General features: G+C 54.7%; 1 protein-coding gene across 2 annotated transcripts in view; it reads right to left on the bottom strand.

Moving 5' to 3' along the window:
• The window catches only part of HTT (huntingtin), a 149,749-nt gene that overhangs the window by 11,385 nt on the left and 118,156 nt on the right, over positions 1 to 20,208 (bottom strand). For both annotated transcript variants that reach the window (XM_060655518.3, XM_060655519.3), the window contains 13 exons: positions 19,211 to 19,333; positions 17,173 to 17,386; positions 16,659 to 16,804; positions 14,587 to 14,764; positions 13,600 to 13,695; positions 10,757 to 10,944; positions 8,894 to 9,020; positions 6,829 to 6,929; positions 5,538 to 5,692; positions 5,050 to 5,189; positions 3,625 to 3,707; positions 1,889 to 2,019; positions 1,653 to 1,782 (listed from right to left, as the gene is read on the bottom strand). In XM_060655518.3, the coding sequence (XP_060511501.2) occupies positions 1,653 to 1,782; positions 1,889 to 2,019; positions 3,625 to 3,707; positions 5,050 to 5,189; positions 5,538 to 5,692; positions 6,829 to 6,929; positions 8,894 to 9,020; positions 10,757 to 10,944; positions 13,600 to 13,695; positions 14,587 to 14,764; positions 16,659 to 16,804; positions 17,173 to 17,386; positions 19,211 to 19,333 (1,812 nt within the window). The remainder of the gene's footprint in view (positions 1 to 1,652; positions 1,783 to 1,888; positions 2,020 to 3,624; positions 3,708 to 5,049; positions 5,190 to 5,537; positions 5,693 to 6,828; positions 6,930 to 8,893; positions 9,021 to 10,756; positions 10,945 to 13,599; positions 13,696 to 14,586; positions 14,765 to 16,658; positions 16,805 to 17,172; positions 17,387 to 19,210; positions 19,334 to 20,208) is intronic.

The raw sequence follows: 20,208 nt of genomic DNA, 5'->3' as shown, positions 1-20,208 counted from the left end.
TGTTTCAGAAACAAAAGCTCGGCAACTCAGTCTCCCCAAAATGTTCAGTTCTCTGTTGTTCACTCTTCACATGACACCACCTACGCATAAGCGTCACTGAGGCGAGTGCGTGTCTGCTCTTTAGGGACGCTGCCCCTCCTCAGAGGCCCCGGAGGACAGCGGGGCTCCGCAAGTCGCCACAGCAGCCCTTCAGAAGGTGGACGTGGTGGACCCTGGAGGACCTCCCGGGTTTCTCAAGGTCGGAACCACTTTTGTGGTAACATCAAGACCCTTATCCGGGGGCGCCTGGGTGGCTCAGTCGGTTAAGCGTCCGACTTCGGCTCAGGTCACGATCTCACGGTCTGTGGGTTCGAGCCCCGCATCGGGCTCTGTGCTGACAGCTCGGAACCTGGAGCCTGTTTCATATTCTGTGTCTCCCTCTCTCTCTCTGACCCACCCCCGTTCATGCTCTGTCTCTCTCTGTCTCAAAAATCAATAAACGTTTAAAAAAAAAAAAAAAAAAGACCCTTATCCGCCTTTTCACCTCTGTTCTCCTCTGACCACAGGGCGGTGTTTTCTCAAAGTCCTTTCGTAGTACTATCAGGCTGAATGCGGAGCAGACAGCCTGGAGCCTGCTTCAGATTCTGTGTCTCCTCTCTCTGCCCCTCCCTGGCTCAATCTCTCTCTCAAAATTAAATAAACGTAAAAAACAAAACAAACAAACAAAAAAACCCAAACCTCAAAAATTATCACTGTTATTTCAAATGGATTAATAACTTACAAAAAGGCCTGTATTACAGGTGCTTGTAATTTATTGATTAAAAAAAAATCAAACTGTAAACTTTTATTACAAATTAAAAATAAAATTATTAAAACTCTCAACTTGACCAAATGGAAAATAACTTAAGAGCCTTAGAAAGTGCGAACTGAGAACAGCCAGGCTCAAAACTCCCGCCTGCAGGTACCGGGCAGAGGTGCCACCGAGGCCTAGGTGAGGGAAGCCCGTGCCGCAGAGACCGCGCAGATGGTGGGCGGTAGCTGGTCAGTGGGCAGGAAACAGGGACCCAGGGTCTTCAGCTTCAGACTCCTGCTTGCTTCTCGCCAGACGATGGTAAAAATGCTGACGCGGCGTCTCACGAGGAGCCGTGTGCAAACCCCACAGATTTCACTTCCGGTACCGTAAACACTGACGGGTGTGACCCACTCTCTGGGGTCCCCGCGCGTGCGGCAGCCTGGGTCCGCAGTTGACGACGGCTCCACAGCAGAGCCTCTCAAAGGGGGTGTGGTGGTGGCACTGTCTGCACAACTCTCTTCTGACAAACCCGACATTTAAGAAACAGACCCTTGTGGAGACAAACGTGGCTACGTAACGTGGCCTTGAGAGCCGTGGTACGATGGGACGCTCCTGCACTACTTCCACTGTACCGAAAAGGGCATCGATGGGCCACGGACTGGAAACTCGGAAACGGCCGCTCCACCGGCTGGAGAGCTGCTACGGGATCACCCTGCATCTGTGAAACCCCGAGAGCTCCTTCCCGGGTTCCCAGAGACCGCGAACTCTGCGTGAGCGTGCAGTGTCCGTACTGGCGTGTACGTGCGAACACCCGTGCCTGCGTGTGTGCCGTCACGAGCCCCGTGCGCGTGTGCAGGGGCAACGGGGGAGGCAGACTTACAGATCGGACCACTTCGCTGATCAGGATGATGGGGGTCCTTCTGGCTGACCCTGACGGCAGGATCCAGCGACTATACAATTCAAGCAAAAACTGGGAACAGGAATGGATATCGACTCCAGCCCGGTGCTTCCTGCAGAGTACGCAAGATGAAAGGCCTGTTTCAAGGGGTGCCCCAATCACATCAAATGGCTGATGGGAAATTTCAAATCGCTTGAAATGAACGGCAGATAAGAAACCTGGAGTTGACCGGCGATGTGGGTGGTGATGCAGACGTGGGGACGTCGGCCTCCTCCTCCTCCTCCTCCTCCCACTCTTCCTCTCTCAGGGGCGTGATGCTGTTCCCCAGCCACACGGAGTGAATGGACACCTTCAGGAGACAAGGACACAGGGCTCAGCGGTCAGGGCACGGGTGTCGGTCCCCTGAGCTGCAGACCCCCGTGCCCTTCCCGTGCTTGTTCTGGGTGGGGATGGCGGCAGCAGTGCTGGGAACGGGAGTCGATCTGTCCGCCGGGGTGCCCCTCCCCCCCCCGCCCCCCCGGCAGGGCAGCGTGCTCCCACGTCTGCTCTGTTCACGAGGGGGCCCTCCGGCACGTGGCATGGCATCCACACTGCCAGCGAGCGTGTGCTGCATTCCCACCACCATCCGGGACACCGGCCCCAGTTCCCACTCTGCACGGACAGCCATCTCCCCTTCCGACCCCACCCGCCGTGGGGGACTGGCAACAGGAGGGCAGGCTGGAGGTGGCCACCATAGACGGACTAGGGGCTGCAAGGCCTCAAGCAATCTCTAAGCTCTGAGAGAGGGTGGCCCCCTGCTCCCCTCATTCCCCAACAGCCAGTGACGGCTCAGCATGGAGGGATTCGGGAGCCAACCGGCCTGTTAGCAGGGCAGGGTGGGTTCAGGGCTCAGCCCCAGGTGAACGCACTACACTCAATTCTCGGCGGCTAGACGTGAACACAGGTGCCGAAGAAAGGACCCAGCCGGGCAAACGTCAGCGTACCAGAATAAGGTCAGGCGCCACCCCAAGAGCCAACGTTGCTCACTCATAGCCTGCTCCTCAGAAACACTCCCGTAGAAATGACACTGAGCTCCATCACCTCGGCTTGTCTCAGGGACAGAAGCTTCTCTGCAGGGACAGAGCTCGGACGGCCTGCCTGTGACTCCTTGATCATAGAGGAACGTGCGTGGGCAGGAAAGGGTGGGACAGAGCAGGCCTGGGGTCTCTGCTGCAAGCCTGTGCCCCGAAGGGACGGGGCTGCCCTCGGGACAGACCGGTATTTCCAAACCCTGCTCTGACCAGCGTCCTCCGCGACAACAGCTAACAAGAAAACAGCCCCGCATACCTGCTAAGTAGCCCAGTGAGGTTTGAGAGGACACGGCGGGGACAGAGCAGCCACGAGGCTGCCACACCGAGTCCTTCCGCCCAGCACACACCCCCTCACAGCTCCAGGGGCCACGTCCCTGTTCCCCAGCTCCTCCAACGTCACTGGCATATGCGTGACTGTCCTGTTTTTCTGACGGGAAAACCGAGTATACTTCAAGGTGACCCACCCAGTAAGCCGTCACCTGGGGCCCAGAGCCAGCCCATCCGCCACACTGCACTATGGGACCACACTTCCCTCTGAGCTGGCAGCTGGGACACTCGTGGCGAAACTGGTGGCCCATCAGAGCACGGGCCCCTCTCTGTGTTCGCCCCACGCGTGCCGCTCTCGCCTGTGTGACGCCCCGGACCGAAGTCGAACTCACACCGTCTCGCTACCTTTGCACACGCTTACACCAGTACGTGCATGAGACCCTTTAAATCCTCCTCGGAGTAGAGCATATAGGAACAGATAAAAGAAAAACGCTCTTTTTATTTAAACACCACAAGTAACCTTTTCCTCTGGATGTACTAAATGGCCCGAATCCAAGGCTGACAAGGGACGGCGAGGAGAGCTGGGGGACGTGACAGGCCACGTGGGTGTGACTGACCTGGCCGAGCTTGTAGCTCATGTTCCCCAGCTCCCGCTCAGGGTTGATCTGCAGCAGAAGCTTGTCGTGGCTGATGAGGGCACCTGCGGGCGAGAACACCGTGACTGCTGCCCTGCGTGGCGTCGGCCTGGCAGCGCCTGCCCAGACACGCTGGCAGGATGGCACAGCTCTGTAGAGCCCGGAGGGTCTCTGGGGTCTTCTCTGCCATTTTATAGCCCATTAAGCTGGGAGAGCCAGCGGGGCAATAGTGAATGATCACTTTTTCTCTGGAACAAACCAGCTTAGGACTCTGCAGGGGAACTGGCTGGGGCCTGAGCTGCAAAAACCAGTTAGCAGCTGCAGATGGGGCGATGGCCCAGCAGGCGGGCGCTCTGCTCTGGGGGCCGGACCACGTCAGTGGGCAACAATTCCCAGGACCCTGCTTTGGTGCCCAGGCTGTCCAGCTGTGCCCACCAGAGTGGGGTGCGGGCAGAAGCCCCTACTCAACCGACCCATCTTTTCCACAATCAGTCTTTTACACTCTCCACACCCCAGAACAAACGACCCCTGCCCCTGGCTAACCCCTAGTTAACCCTTTGCCAGATCGAGCATCAACACGCCGTCTTCCAAGAGGCTTCCTGGGCCCCTTGCCCTGGAAGCACGTGCTCTGCTCAGGGCTCCTGGAGCGCTGGCACTCCTCCTGGCACCTACTCTCTCCTGCTTCCTGTGACACCGGGTGAGGCCACTTCTTTCTCCCGGTGGGCATGACCCTCACTGGATCTATGGCCACCCAAGTTCACAATCCTGACTTTAATTCAACGCCCCAGTAAGTACACTTCTACACAGAACATTTTCTGGGTAAAGCGTTTAAGGTGCCTAAAATCGCAGGATCTAACAATTCCTAAAATAAACTAACTAGGGGATCACAAAAACGCTGCGCTAAAATATCATTTTTCAACAGAAAACGTGTGCACACAAAATTCTCGTCTTGTAAGCCAGGGTGACAAACTCGAGCGCCCACTTCAGGGGCAGGCACACGGCCTGCGGTGCAGACAAAGCGGGCGCAGCGCTGGGGGAGGGGACGGCAGCCAGGGACGGAGAGCTCGGGCTCAGGGGCGCCCGGCCCCAAGGGGCCCTCGGAGGGTGCGGCCTGCCCTTGCCACGGTGCTCTCTCCCAAGAAGCTGGAGGTTCACGGGGATCACTGATGGACTCTGATTTTTCACGTAAGTGACTAGTTCTGCTTCCAATGGCCTGACTGGGGAGAGACACGACTCCGGTTCAGTACCAGACTCGAGCTCTGCAAGGCTGATAAAATTCTCTGGTCCTGAGCAACACTCGTGGTCATGAATTAGGGCAGCACATTTAGTATCGCAGCCCCCTCTTTAGTATTTCGGGCACATTCTCATCCCGGCCCGGGGACGAATGGCCTGTCCTCCCACAGGTACCTGTAGTAGCTGGAGAGAGAGAAGGGACGGGGTCCCAGGCTTGGTACAAGTGATGGGTGGCGACATTCTCTCTCTTCGAAACCATCGCTTGGATCTCTTGCTCCACAATTCCTCTGATAATGCTCAGCTTCCTCCCAAACCTGAAGTTCAGAACAAAGGTTAAAAACGGTATTTTCCTTCCATCGAAACCTCAAAAGCCAAAAACCTCGGGGCTTCCTCCAGCTTTGCCTAAAGGAAACACAGGCGCCGCTACAGCAAATGGCACTTCCTTTGAGGCGATTCCTGTCCACGTGCCCTGGGCTAGCCCTCGCTCTGCCGGAGTCCGTCCTGAACACGCAGGCCTCACTGCCGCGGGTCACCAGATCACCTCTGGATTTGCACCTCTCGCAGCAAGCAACACGCCCAAGTGTCGTGTTTGTAATTCTGGCAACAAGGGCAAGGGCCCGGGGAGGAGGTGCCGCTCACTCTGTGCGCCTCGCTGGCCTCACCTGGTGTCGAGAGCTTTCAGGGGCTTGTTCCGGGGCTGCTGCTCCAGGCAGCTCACGGCCGGGTTGCCGGCCACGGGCACAGTCATCGCACTCAGCACCAGCGAGGTGATGGCCTGCACGGCCAGAACGTTGATCTGGGTCCTCTCCGTGTCTTCCTAGAAGGAGAGTCCACGCTTTACCAAGTCACGAGCGGCCAGACACCCACCTGCCCACAGAGCCCGGAGGCCATGGTTCTCAGGCCACGTGGCCTTGCGGGGAAGAGCCCCGAGTGCTAGGGGGCACACACCTCCCTGATGCCACAGCCTACACGCACCTGTGACTTGAAACGAATCTAATGGGCAAATGTCCACCTTTCAAAACAAGGTCTCTTATAGATACAAATCTCCAAACACAAATTACTTTTTAAGAAATTGCCCTGAAATTTCCTCACTAATTTTAGGGACTTTGCATATGACAACCTGTTAATTCTACACATGAATTTAAAGACAATCTGGTGGCACCTGGGTGGCTCAGTCGGTTAAGCGGCCGACTTCAGCTCAGGTCACGATCTCACGGTTCATGAGCTCGAGCCCCGCACTGGGCTCTGTGCTGACAGCTCAGGGCCTGGAGCCTGCTTCGGATTCTGGGTCTCCCTCCCTCTCTCTGCCCCTCCCCAGCTCGTGCACGGTCTCTCAAAAATAAATAAATGTTAAAAAAAAAAAAAAAAAAAGACAATCTGGATTTCTGACATATGTCTACTCTTTGAACATTCATTTCTACAAGTTTGTACCACACCTTCTAGCAGAATTAGGGACTTCTATCCCGTGACTTTCAATATCTCAGGCTTTGCCTTATCAGAACATGGCTTTTGCTAACATTATAGTAACATAAGGTCCCCTGACATTCCAAGACGCTTGATAAATCTCTGCAAATGACGCAGGTACACACGCGTACGTGGTCTTTATAACGGGCCTTTTCATTTGATTCAACCTCCACACTGTACCTGAATACTGATAAACAGAACTCACAAATATTTTCAAGAAAGGGTGTGACCTTACTGACCCTTCACATGTAATGCACTACGATGAACTGTACTCCACCCACTGGGAACCCAGGCCACTCAGACTTTGGGGGGGGGGGGGGGTTGCTCCTGTTGTGCAACACCAGTCTAGTATGAACTGGCTAGTCTTCTACAGACAAGACCAAGAAAACGAGCGTGCAGCCCTTCTTTAGGCCACCACAAACAATCTGTCAGCTGTTGTAACTGCCCGTGTGCCAACCGGTGGACGCACGGGCCTGCACGCGGCCTTACTTCCGGCGGGCTCTCCTCCTGCTCCATCACGAGGGGCTGAGTCACCAGGACACCGAGGAGGGTGGCCCACGTTTCCTCAAACTGGGTGCGGCTGGTCCACCCTAGGAATGTAAACGTCGCGTGAGACGGAGGGTTACCCGCTCCCCAGACTCCTAGATGTGAAGGGGCAGCTGGGCCTGACCAGACGCTGCCCTGGGGCACCACGTACAGCAGCCCCCTTGCCGCACACGCCAATTCCAAAATGCCGCCACACTGCCAGCTCCACGCCACCAGCGAGGACACGGAGGCACACGTCTGAGGCCACGCGAGCAAGCGGCACTGGAGGACTTCGGCCCAGGCACCCTCTCGGCCCCCCGCTGTGGAGATGTGGGGACGTCCCCGCGGGCTACCCTGGTCGGATTCAGAACTGCTTCTGCCCTGCTTACAGAGGGCTGACAAGTCTTCCACAAAGTCAGACCAGCGCCCTGGGCCACGGGCTGCGTAACCCCGTACGAACAGCAGACCGCCGACCGCACGCTGGGAGTGGGTGAAGTGCATACTCTGGGATTCCATCTCAATAAAGCTGCTCAAACTAAAAACGTAGAAGCAGTGGTTGCTCTGACCCCATCTCAGAAGAGCGGCAGATTAAAAAAGGATGGAACGTTGCTGGGGCGCCGCATCTGGCGGGCCGCCCACAAGCAGCATCGCCACCGGCGGCCCTCACGGAGCGCGTGAGGAGTGCTCGTGTCCGAGAGCCGAGCGCTGCCTGTTCCCGCTCGTGACCCGCCAGGTGGGGGTGGCCGTGCCACTGGTGGTAGGGCCACAAGTGACGGGGAGGGGGTGCCGAGGGCAGGAAAACCAGAGCATCAACCTCCAGGATCCCCTTGGTAGAAGTGGATACGGAGGGAGACGGGGTGACTCAGAGGGGCAGCGGAGGCAGACAGCCTGACCTGGTGAGGCTGCTGGAGATACAGAGGCCTACGCCATCGATTTACGGGAAAGGAACAGGAAGCACACAAAAAAAGGCATGAGCAAAGGCCACATCAGGAAGAGACCGTGGAGCTGTCTGGGGTCTGAGTGACAATTCGGGCACGAAGATGCCTGAGAAAAGGAACGGATGTCACACAGGGTGGCCAGGAGGCTGCCTGGTAACTACCTCCAAGGAGAGGAAAGAAACTGAGCTTCCCAAGGCTCTGGTCTTGGGTCACCGCTGGGTTTCACTCTGGACAGGGTCACGAACTGTCTGCTTCACTAAAACCAAAGTAGAGGCGAGAGGGTGTCGGCTGCCTGAACCTTCTGGGATCAGAAGCAGCACAAAGTGCGCAGAAGCCGGAGACAAAGGGCGGGCCCATCGTGCAAGCAGATGTCCACACCCGCCTCAAAAGACAAACACTCCAGATCTACCAATCACGACCCTCTCACCAGACCACACGTCGCGCTGCACAATGGGGACAAAAACGTAACTTCCACCGTGCTGCAGAAAGCGGGCAGGAACCCTGACCGGGAAAGTACTGATACGATTTACTGAGTTTCTAGGAGTGTCTCTCTTAGTTTCTGAATCCGTCCTGACACCGTGGATGACAAAGCCAGGGGTCCCGGAGGTGGAGGTGACCTGCCCCCTTCACCCAGAGTCCCGTGCTGTCTGACACAACGCAGTCTACCTTCCCCCTGCTCGGCCGTGCTGGCTCCACCCCGCCCCGCCTGCTCGCCCTGCACCGGAGAGAAGGGCATCAGTGACCACACAAGAGCACACGGAGACAAAACCGCCCCCGCCAGGCAGGACAGCAGCGCGGGGCACAGACCGAACTGGGCCGCACATCATCTATCACCAGGCGCCGGTCCTGACTCCAAAGAAGCCTGGTGTATGAAAACTTGGCGTTTAACCTTCCCCCCGCCCCCCACCCGCCACACCCAATACCACACCAACCTGGCAGGAATTTTTCATCGTGACAGTTTTATACACACTGCAGGATGCACTATTCACACACGATCACATCCTGCCCCAGCTCCTTACGGAATAACCGAGAAGAAACGGGCAAGAACGCGCCTTGAGGTCTACCGTTTCTGAAAGAGAAATCCGGACTACCTAGAGTGTTGATGCGATAGATGAACTCTTTAAAGACCTCCTTCTCCTGGAGGAACTCCACTGGGATCTCAGGAAACGCTGTACCAAAATCCCCTCCCGGTTTGGGTGACCATCCAAGTTTCCAAACCTGAAAGATGAAAAAGAAAGGGACCCCAGTCAAGTCAGGACAGCCATGCTGCGAGGACACCATGAAGTACAATCTCTCTAAGCACGGTCTCCCTCCAGAGGCCAGCGGCCCCCTGACCGCGTGTGCACACATTCCCGAAAGCGAGTGCACCGCCTTCCTGGGAAAACAGCTCCCGTGCTTTGTCTGAGGATCTCCTTCCCCGTCGTGTGCCCCTTATCCGCTCTGACCGCCCCTTCCCCAACCTGCCTGCTCCCCAACCTGACCCAGCCCCTTCCCCCTAACAGCTGCCACCCCACCGCTCCCCAGGCTGGCAGCTCGGGAAGTCAGGTTCCAGAGGGCCCGAGTTGGCAGTGCCCGGGTCATCATCACATGCGGGCAGGGGCCCCCTCCCCCCCAGAGCTGGTGTGTGAGATAAAGGAGTTATTAGGCTGCACGTAGAACGTTCACCGGCGAGCAGCCGCAAGAAGCCATGCCATTCGCACTTCTAAACTCCGCGAACGGAAGGTGGGCCCGAGGTTGACCTGAGGCAGTCCTGGCAGCGGGAGCGGCCGAGCCCCCCGCCAGCTGAGCTGACCGCTCCGGCAAAGCCGAAGAGGACTTGGGGCGCCCAGGCCGAGGGCTCAGCTCCGGATTCCTCAGGCCCACCCGTGGGGGCCTCAGAGACACAGCCAGCCCTTGACGGCTCTGGTGCCTCGTGTTCACCTCGGGAAGACGCCGGGTCTCTCTCCCCCGTCTCGCTAAGTTGCTCGCTGCACCCTCCTCACCACCACTCCCTGCGGGTTCAGGGCCCTGCCCGAAGAGCCCCCCTACAGCACGGGATCCGTGCCGGCACACTGTGGCTTCTACTCCAGACACAGTGACCTCTGGGACTGCGCCTCCCACAGTGTCCCCCGTTCCTCTCCAGACGTGCAGCTGTCTCAAGACCTACGGTAACGTCCTGCGTGCAGACCACAGGCCGCCGGGGGGGGGCCGGCTCCCCTTCCCTCCACGTGCTCCCTCGGTGCAGCGTACCCAGAATCCCTCTCTCGCACACACACGCACTAGGCCGTGCCCCACTGGCACAAGCTCCTTCTGGGCAGAGACCTTTCCTCTGCCGAGAAAGCACCTTTCCTCTCGGTCCTCCCGGCTCACCTTGACCTGCCGTGTTCACCCCGTCACCCAACTCCTTATCTGGGCAGGCTGTGAGGGCCAAGGCAGCTTCCCCAGGGAGAGGCCATGTGGCCACCACCAACCCTCGACTGCTCACACTAAGTCCTTCCTATTCCACGGGACAGAGTCCCTGTTAAAACCGACTCGAAACTGATCCTGAGGACAACGTGGCGTGAGGAGACCCAAAAGCGGCTGTGCCGAAACAGCTGAGTAACACCAGACGGTGACTGCTTTTAAAGGGAAGTACCCGAGGGGTAGCACTTCTGGTCTACCGTTAAACAAAGGAGTCTAGTTCCCTGCCAATCACATCCAACATGAAGTACCGACTGGCGGGAGATGAAGTCTTACTGCTCGAAGTCATGCCTCACCCCATTTTGGAAAACCCAGCATTTCTGCTACCGACCGCTGGACACCACGCCCAAGGAAATCAGATAGGCGCCTTGAGCGCACGCCACGAAAGGCTCTGTACCACAGAGGAAGCACCTGAGGGGTCCACGTCTGCTCTCGCCCCCCAGGGGCCCCCAGCCAGGGGCTTGCCCACGCATCTCGTTAACTTCGGTTTTCCGCCAAGGAGTGACCAGACTCACCAGGGGGGGGACGCGCGTGTAGCTGTTGACGAGGGGTAAGCGAGCCAGGCTGATGATGATGTTCCTGAGCACCGACGTGAGAAACGCTGGGGTGCTGCTATTCCTCTTATGGCCCAAGGCCAACACCGACGGCAAAGCCTCCACCATTTCTGCCACCATCCCACAGGCTGCGGTAATATAGGCCGGGTCTAAACAAACACCGTGGTTCAGAGGGCTGTTCTGTCAAAACACATCCCAAACCCACACCTCCACTCCTGACTCTCCCGCCCCCCCACCGCACAAGGCACGACCCTACAGCCAGCTGCTCAAGCCACAGACGCAGAGCCTGCTAGGCCTCCAGTCGCTCGCTGAAGGTCTACAGGTGTTACCTTCTTCAAATCTATCTAAACGTGCAAGCCTGCACACGACTGCCAGGACTGTCGTCTTGAACCTGTCTCCTGCTCCCGGTCCCAGCCCGCCTGCCCACCCTGCACTTACGCGGCCGTGTCGGCCGGCTGACATCCGGGGGAGCCGCCCCTCCCTGGTGCTTGCACTCCTCTCCCAGCTGGCGTGCAAGGAACCATGATGTAAATCATGATGCACAACATCAGGGCTTCTCCCAGGCTGGTGGGGGGTATTCTGATGGGATGCCAAGTCCCACCCTAGAACCCCCAAGGCAGAATGCTGAGGCAGACCCCACGGCCTGAGGTAAGGACCACGGCACCTCGAGGGCAGGCAGTTTCTCGTTCACTTTGAGTCTGGCACAGAGTATGTGCCAAAAAATCATCTGCTGAGTTGACGAATGTTTGGGGCTGTCCGTGAACATAACCCATGGTTTTGAGGCTGGAAAGGCTAAGCAACTTCCTCATATGGAGAAGAAGGGATTCTTACTGGGCTTATGGATTATGGAGTCAAGTGCCAAGCTAAGAGAGACAAAGCTGTCTTTAGTAATACTTTTTTAAAAAAGTAAATAAACTCTATGCCCAACATGGGGCTCAAACTCACTAACCCGAGATCAAGAGTCGCACGCTCTACTGACTGAGCCAGCTGGGCGTCCCTGACCAGCAGCCCCTTAAGAGGCATCATCCTGTCATTCTTCCTCTGGCCAGGACGAGTGTAAGCGGCCTAAACAGGGCCATGGAGAACGGGCACAATCGCCACAAACTAAGCATGCTCCAGCCCACGGGCCTGTGTGCTCTGACTCGACCCCCTGAAGTGCCTGAAGTATTTTGAGGAATGGAAATTCACGTGGTGATGAAAAGTGTGGTGCCATTTGCTGAGCACTTATAACAAGACTGGCGCTTATTCTGGGTGCTGTTAACATGGGTTAACTCATTTCATCCTCACACCAACCCCGAGGGTAGTGTCATCCGTAGCCTCGCTGCGGAAGCACTGGATAATAACTGGTCAAGGTCACTCAGCTAGGAAGCGGCTGAGCAGGGAAGTGAGTGTCTGCAGACCCCTCCCATTATCAACAGGAAATCATGAAATCCCAGACAGCTGACAGAACTGTAGAGCTTTGAGGTCAACACTTGGAGAAGAGCTTGGCTGTGTACTGAAACACCGTTGTTTCTGGATGGTTAGACAATTACAAAGCCTTGAACAGGTAACTAGAAAACCAGCGTGCTCAAAGCTAACGACAGGAAAATGCCATCATTACCTGGGACTGCACAAAAGCTGGCAATAAGAAAGCATTTATGTACTTGCTCTGAAGTACATAAGGTTTTTTCTTTAATGTTTATTTTTCTTTGAGCGAGAGCAAGAGAGAGAGACAGAGCGTGAGCAGTGGGGAGGGGCAGAGAGAGAGAGGGAGACCCAGAATCCGAAGTAGGCTCCAGGCTCCCAGCTGTCAGCACAGAGCCCGACGCGGGGCTCGAACCCACGAACCGCAGGATCATGACCCGAGCCGAAGTCGGGCGCTTAACTCACTTGGGCCACCCAGGTGCCCCTCTGAAAAAAACAGGTTTCTTAAGCCGCCAGAATATGGCTAAGACTCTCGTACTCCAAGGGAGAGTGTTCCACGAAAGGGGCAGACAAGAACCCGCAGCCGGGGCGTCTGCTTCCCATCTCTGTGCAGGGGCTGCAGGCCCGCATTCCAGTCACAGCCTCTGGGTGAAGAGCCGGCCCAGCCCCGGGAGCGTGGAGGTCCCCCCAGCGACAAGCAGTCGCTCAGCCCAGAGCTTTCCTCCCAATCTGTCTCACCACATTTTAAAGAGTGAGAGACGAATTAAGAGATGAGAACGGTCCCGTTTAAATCTAGAAAAGCTGTAAATAAATGGGATGTGGACATGTTTTTTGTAGGAAGAGCAGTAAATTTCATTTAAAAATCCACCACAACACACGGCTGAAATAGACACTCCGGTCACCTATCATTCACGTGGGTATTTCCACTAACTTCGAGCTTCTCAGCAATTCCACTTACCCATTCATTACTCAGGGAACATCTGTCGAGCGTTTACAAAGGCGAGAACACAGAGAGGGAACAGAGCCCCTGCCCTGAGGGAGCTCAGAGTCTAGGTGAGAGACCAGAGCAGGAGGCCCTGCAGAGGACGGAAGCGCTAGGTGGGGAGGAGTGGCTGTGGGGACCCCGGAGGGCTTCCCTGGGGGGTGACGCCCCAGCTGAGTCTGGGGGACCAAGGAGGCCAGATGGACAGAGCCAGCACGCCAGCAGGGGAAAGAGCACACGCGAGGTGAAGCCTCAAACTACGCTCCAGAGATAAGCAACTAGAGAGAAGCAACAGAGTGCAGCTAAACTAAGTAACGTTTTAAGAGTCCACACTTAGCATTTCAAAAGTCTCTTTTATTCATGAATTTCAAGACCCCAAAGAAACAGGGTAAGAAAAAAAGTGGGTCTTGAGACTTACTTTGTGTGTTTGAATCTACTTCGTCCTCTCTGGCAGCCTTTGGGGTGTTCATCCTTCGGTCTGGACTAAGAAGCTGGTCCCCAGGCTGCACCACAACTAAAATCACAAGAGAACAAACTTTACTCTTTCTTTTTATTCAAGATGTCACATTTGCATAGTTTTACAACATCTCAAGGTGAGAGACTAAGTCAAACGAGGCCTAGATTTTCGACAGTACCAGCCTTGGGTATTATTAGCCTCTGGGCTAGCCTACAACGCTCAGGACTCGACTTCTACGTGGAGATTTCTAAGTCTGCCACCTCTCGCCCTGAAGGTTTTTATCAGACAGCTCGTGATTCATTACTGCTAAGAGCATCACTGCAATCCCCAAGAAGTCTGGCTTTGAAAAATTGCTCCCTAGATCTTTGTTTTCAAGTTGACTACAAATGCACAGATGAAAACAATTTAAACAATGAAACTTCAAAACACCCTCTAACATGTAAACTATAATGTCCAATTTTTAAGAAACTCTGGGTAATGACCCTTGTTAAGGACACTGTTCCTTGAAAAGAATAAGTCACTTTTATTTTATAATATATTAGTATTACAATGCATTATAGAAACAAGCATTTTGACTATAACAGAAAACAATCTTTCTAATGTAATCTTATTAAATCTTATGGTCATCTGGGACTAAAAGCATGAAACAGTCAGCTAGGACCAGAGATCAAAGGGACATAAAATTGGAAATATTTTTTTTATGAAACTTGGAACTCTAAAATCTAAACAAAATGACTACAAAAGCAAATTCCAGTTTAATTCTAGTGCAGAATCCAAGACACTGGAGATTAACACAAGGCTCATATTTTATTCACCAATTCACCCCCAATTCCTTGCTTAGCACCTGGTAAACAGGTGGTACCAAATAAATGTCTGCGACTCGATCTGCAGAGCTGATGACTGGTGCAAGTGAGAAAGGAGAGAAAGCCCTTGTGGCCACAGACTCACTGGCTTCCAGGATGAAGCGGACACAGTGGATGAGAGAACAGGCGTGGGTCACCATCTCTGGGGAGGAGAGTGCGCTCCAGACGCTGGGCAGCTGCAGGGCCAGGCAACAGCAGTCCAGGCCTGCCTGAAGGTCCAGACTCAGCGGGATCTGCTCATGGATCAAATGCCACGACAGGGCCTAGAGGGGAGGGTCAGTGTTACGGACGGCTCAGACCTGCTTCCTTCCTGTCTCCGGGCTGTCAGGGAGCAAACGACCCCCAGCTCTCAGAGAACTGTCCAAAGCGCCAGAGGCTAGCAGGTCGTGACACCCTTCCAGAGGAATGGGCCCCCGTCGCCCAGTCCCTTACATTCGTGCCTGACCACCTGCTCCCAAAAGTGCCTGGGGCTCTCCTCTGCCGAAATGGCCACCCTGATCTCGCTGCTCCTCTTTCCGTCACCTCTGTAGGCTTCTCTAGAAATCCTTCCCTGGCCAGGGCGCCTGGGTGGCTCAGTCGGTTAAGTGTCCGACTCCAGTTCAGGTCATGATCTCACGGTTCGTGGGCTCAAGCTCTGTGCTGACACATCAGGCTCTGTGCTGACAGCTCAGAGCCTGGAGCCTGCTTGGGATTCCGAGTCTCCCTTTCTCAGTGTCCCCCTCCCCCACTTGTGCTGTGTCTCTCTCTGTCTCTCAAAAATGAATCAATGTTAAAAACAAAAAAACCCAAAAAACTCAAAAAAGAAAGAAAGAAATCTTTTGCTGGCTACATGGCCTCCAGGCCAAGGTCTTCTTACTCGGGGCTCCCAGGGCACAGGCAGGCCTTGCCCGTGTCGTAGTCAGAGGCTGAATCTGAGAGCGTGGGTCTCGGACACGGCCAGGCTTGGGTTCAAACGTCTACTGGCTACCTCCTAATGGGTAAACCCGGGCGAGCCACCCAACTTCTCTAAGCCTTGCCCTCCTCGCCTGCAAAATGGGAATAACAGAGCCCATGTCCCAGAACTGCAGTAAGGCCTGAATGAGCGGACGCGTGGAAGCATCTCGCCCCGTATGCAGCAGGCACAGGACTGCGGTGGCCAGCGATCACTCCGCGCTGAGACGTACTGCCTGCCGGCCTGCTCGCCACCCTGAGACCAGAGGACAGGGATCAGCAGCCATGTGACTCAGCCTGCCTCTAAGCGGGTGCTTGCTCACCCCTTCACGAACGACCGCACGGTGCCTTCCTGACACCTCTCTCTCTCCCTGCTGTGAGCGGCAGGCGGAGATGACGCTGGGTCAGCCGTGTCCTGCTTCGGCTGAGAGACACAGCTCAGGTCTCCGGCTGCACGGATGTAGGCTAGACTGTTTTCCAGAAATTGTATGGAAAGGTAACACACCCTCATCATGTACACATTTTAGGGGTGACTGTAAGTGCCAACACAGAGTGTTTAATTCTCCGTGGCTGAAATGTCCAGGTTTATTTCTCAATTTAAAGCATAATAATTTTCCCAGACTATTTTTCTTTGATTATCTAAATTAGGGTCCACACTACATCAGTGGTGCTTCCTTTTCCCTAGAAAAATAAATTTAGTGGCTATCTGTCGTGAAATGAGAGGCATCTTAGAATCAAGCAAAGAAAAAGAAAAAAAAAAAAAAAAAAGAATCAAGCAAAGAGGTCTACACACAAGCACGTGACTTCCAACACTGTTTGGGAGATCCCTGACAGGTTTCTGCCCATCTCTCCAGTGACCCTTGCTTCTCCCCACCAGACCCTCCTCTATGACCTGCGCCCTCGCCCCAGACACGCAGGGGGAGACAGCTGTGGGCGGAAGTCCAGGTCCCAGGCCCAGCTCTCCAGGGCCGGCTCTAAGGTAGGGACAGGAAGCACCGTGTTGTCAATCTCCCAAGGCACCTGTGAGGAAGCAGCACGATCGGGGGATGTGAACGTGCTCTAAGCAGGTGACAGGTGTGATGCTTCACCACCTGTAGTTAGTGTCTCTGTGAGAGGGGGAGCCTGCCTGACGGCACAGCTCCCAGGTTATAGACAAAACTGCCTTCCCGACTTCTCTAGTGACAGTCCCTCAGCACGGAAACAATGACTTCCCCGGCTGCCTCTTACCTCGAGGGTCATGACCACAAACTTCACCGTGTCCCTCTCCTTCTCAGGAGGAAGGTGCAAGTGGCCGGGCAGTTTGGAGAACACCAGCAGGTACTGGGCCAGAGCCCGGGCCAGAGTGGTCAAGGAGCGATACAACACAGCATCCCCTAAAACACAAGATTGGGGGTGAGCGCAACTCCAGCAGAGGCTCGTGAACGGCAGTGACGCCGTTCTCCGAGAATCTGCAGGCACCCGCAGCTCAGAAGCACATCCGCACCCACACCTAACTCCACGCGTGACTCGGGATGCACCTTCCTCAGAGCCTGTCTCAGCGCCCCTCCAGGGCTGGGCCAAGGATCGGCAAACATGCCGAGACACCCAGAGCTAGGGGTCCCAGCACTGTTTCTCAAGTCACCTCTGTGCGTGCTCTCAGTTTATTAGATCAACGGTATTTACCGTATCGTGACTCAGTGCAAAGCACGGTACTGGCTCTGCAGCACGTTTAAGAAATAAAAGAAGTTTCTATTTTAACTACCAAACAGATCATTCAACTTGTTCCAGTAGGCGGTGGGCTCTGCGGGCAGGAATGGCTGGAAAACGTGGTGGGCGGCAGGGAGCTGCTGCACCAGGCCGGTCACACGGTCCAGAGTCGCCAGGCGAGCTGCTTCGAAAAGTGGACTCCTCTGGCCTCCGGAGACTTCGCGCACGCCAAGGCCCAGGCACGGCGCCAACAGGCTTAAGTTGAATTCCTGAATCAGGACGTTAAAGGTTCAGTAACAACAACTACACACTTTCAAGCAGGCAAGAAAAACACACAGAAGAAAGGACGATGCGAACATTTCTGAGAGAACACCCTCGAGCGCCCCATAAAAAATATCTTAAAGAGTAGTCTACTTTCGTAATAAGTACCATATGCTCGGTGAAGTTTATTTCTGATCTCTTTGGGGTACTTTATTATCAAAGAAATATTTTACATCATTTATACCTTCAGATTTGTTTGAAATAAAAAATTTAACACATATAATTTTTAATTGATAAAAATACAAAACGAAGCTGACAAGGCACCCAAGAAATCCAGTGAAACACCACACATTCACCAAGTTTGAAAAAGGTATGTTCAAAAGCAGGTGAAATAAGTCAAAACAGCCATGATGGTGGTTGAAAAATAGCATTTCTTATGACCAAGTATCAATTTGTACTGTTTTGCCAATTTTTAAAAACCATTTAAGGATCTTAGGGGCCAATTTTCAGGCAGAATATTCATCTTATTTTAGGTAACATTCAGAAAAGCTAGGTCATCATCAGTGACCAAAATTGAAATTTCTGCTATAGCTAGAACCTTTAAAGCTATTAAAAGTCCAATTACTGAATTGGAAAATTCAATAAATAGATCATCAAATTTATTCAGCACATCAGCTTTCACTGAATGGAGCTTAAAATGATTTCAGCCAATTGATTGGAGCCAATTCTGTTTTTTCAACGTAGCACCTACTGTCAGACTAATGAAAAATCAGCACTTAGTCAAAGACTGCTGTGTGGCCTCTACCCTGAGTCTCTTCCTCCTCACCCAGCCCATCCTTTGCTGCCCCCCACCCTCCACGCAGCTGCCCTGCCGGCCCCCCAGGCCCCCCACCCTGCACGCAGCCACCCTCCCGGCCCCCCAGGCCCCTGCTGCTCTGCATTCCCATCTGGTACATGTTGAGGCAGCACCGAAACACCTAGGTTTAGTCAGTTGCTTGTCCCAGGAAGTCTGGGAAGGAAGCAAAGGCTGTGGATGATACAGAAGGGGAGGGCTCCACTCCTCACAGGACCTGCCCAAGAGCTGGGACGGGGACTCGGATGCTTTGCAAGGGCCTCCTGGGTCAGCTCTGCCTGCATGCCTACACGACATCAAGGGTGGGGACGGGGACCTCGTGACATCTAGTGAGGGGCTGGGGAATGCCTGACTACAAGTAACGGAGGGACCTCACTGTATGTAGGAGAGGTACAAGGCCCTCACTATAAGTAGTGGGGGCAAGAGGACCTCACTACATAACATAAGGGGAGGGGCCTTACCGAAGATCAATTTCCGGAATGCCATGAGAGTCAGTTAAATCATGTACTATACCATTTCAATACCTTTCCTCATGACTATGAGAATATGCAATGGGAACAGACAATAATCTAAGAGAACCTATTTCCTTCAAGTGCATGAAAAGTTGAATTAAACACAATTTACTTCCTTTTGGATTCTAATGTGGCTGAAACAGTGTCCTGCCCGTCTGGGTCAGAGTCTCTCCTTGTCCTGCGCCCCCCACCCCCGGGTTAGAGCCTCCCCTCGTCATGCCCCGTCTGGGTTAGAGTCTCGCCTCGTCCTGCCCCGTCTGGATTAATGTCTCCCTAATTTCTCCCCGGAATGGGTTAGTCTCTCCATGTCCCGTCCCACCTAGACCAGAGACTCCCATGCTCCATCCTGTCTGGATCAGAGTCTCTGCCATTAAGGCAGAAGAGTGAGTGGCACACGTCCTAAGTCAGTCGCGTGACAATGAAGCCAGTCCAGCATCCTGCTGGCGTCCTGCTGCTCTCCACCGTACCGAGTTCATCATGAACGTGCTCATGTCACTGGGAGGAATCCGATTCACCAGTTCTGCCCCTTCCAGCAGCGCAGAATCTGACCTAGTCCAGCACTGGGATTTGACTAGACGTAGGTACCAGTCCTGGGAAGAAGAAAAAGGATAACGCCATGCAGTTGGGCAGGGGCTTCAACTCTATTGAACATGCGCTGTTTCTGTGATCACTGCCCCTCACATCCTGTGGCCCCAGACCAAAGGACAGGGGGCCCCAGATGGACCGTGAATGCAGCTTCAGTAAAACCGGATTCTAGGTGGCCGTGCGGCTGCTCACCAAACCACAGGCCTTTTCCACGGGAACTGCTACAAGGCTGTCTTTGGACTTGCCGTTACCTACTGGACAGCCTCTCCTCCCTTACCCGGTGAACATTCCAGTGCCCTCCTAACAGCTCAAGTGTGGGGCCAGCAGGCCCTCCTCCCTGTGCCCTCACCCACTGTCCACCCCTCGCCTGGGGATGCTCTGATCACCTTCTACTGGGGTGTCTGCCTCGCTCCTTCCTCTCCAAGGCCAGTGCAGCAGAGGCTCCGAACAAATCGAATCTGAGTGTAGAGGCCTGAACTTTGCCACTCTGTGCCTGGGCTACGAGTTTTCAAAATCCAAGTTCACATCTACGCTGACCTCCCTCCAGAAAACAGAGTACCAAGGATCTGCCGAGGCCCCAAATGGTCCCCGGCTCTGCAGTTTGAGTACTAAGGGTGACGGCAAGGACCAGGGTCCTTGGGACGGTGAGCTCAGCACGCAGGTCGGCAGGTTTAAGGAGAGGGAGACAGGCCAGGGGGGCAGGCACTTCGGGCTACGCGGGCCACGGCCACTCCTCCCCTGCCTCCCACTTGCTAACCGTGCCGATGCCCCTCTGCTTGACGCCAGAAGTGTCCCAAATCAGCGTTTCCTCTCTCACCCCACACTTCCTGCTGATGACCTGGGCTGGACCTCAGGCATCCTGTCAGTGATGGGACCCCGC

This window comes from Panthera onca, chromosome B1 (genome assembly GCF_046562875.1).
Source record: "Panthera onca isolate mPanOnc1 chromosome B1, mPanOnc1 haplotype 2, whole genome shotgun sequence".
Taxonomy (NCBI): Eukaryota; Metazoa; Chordata; class Mammalia; order Carnivora; family Felidae; genus Panthera; species Panthera onca.
This window is presented reverse-complemented; position numbering and strand designations above follow the sequence as displayed.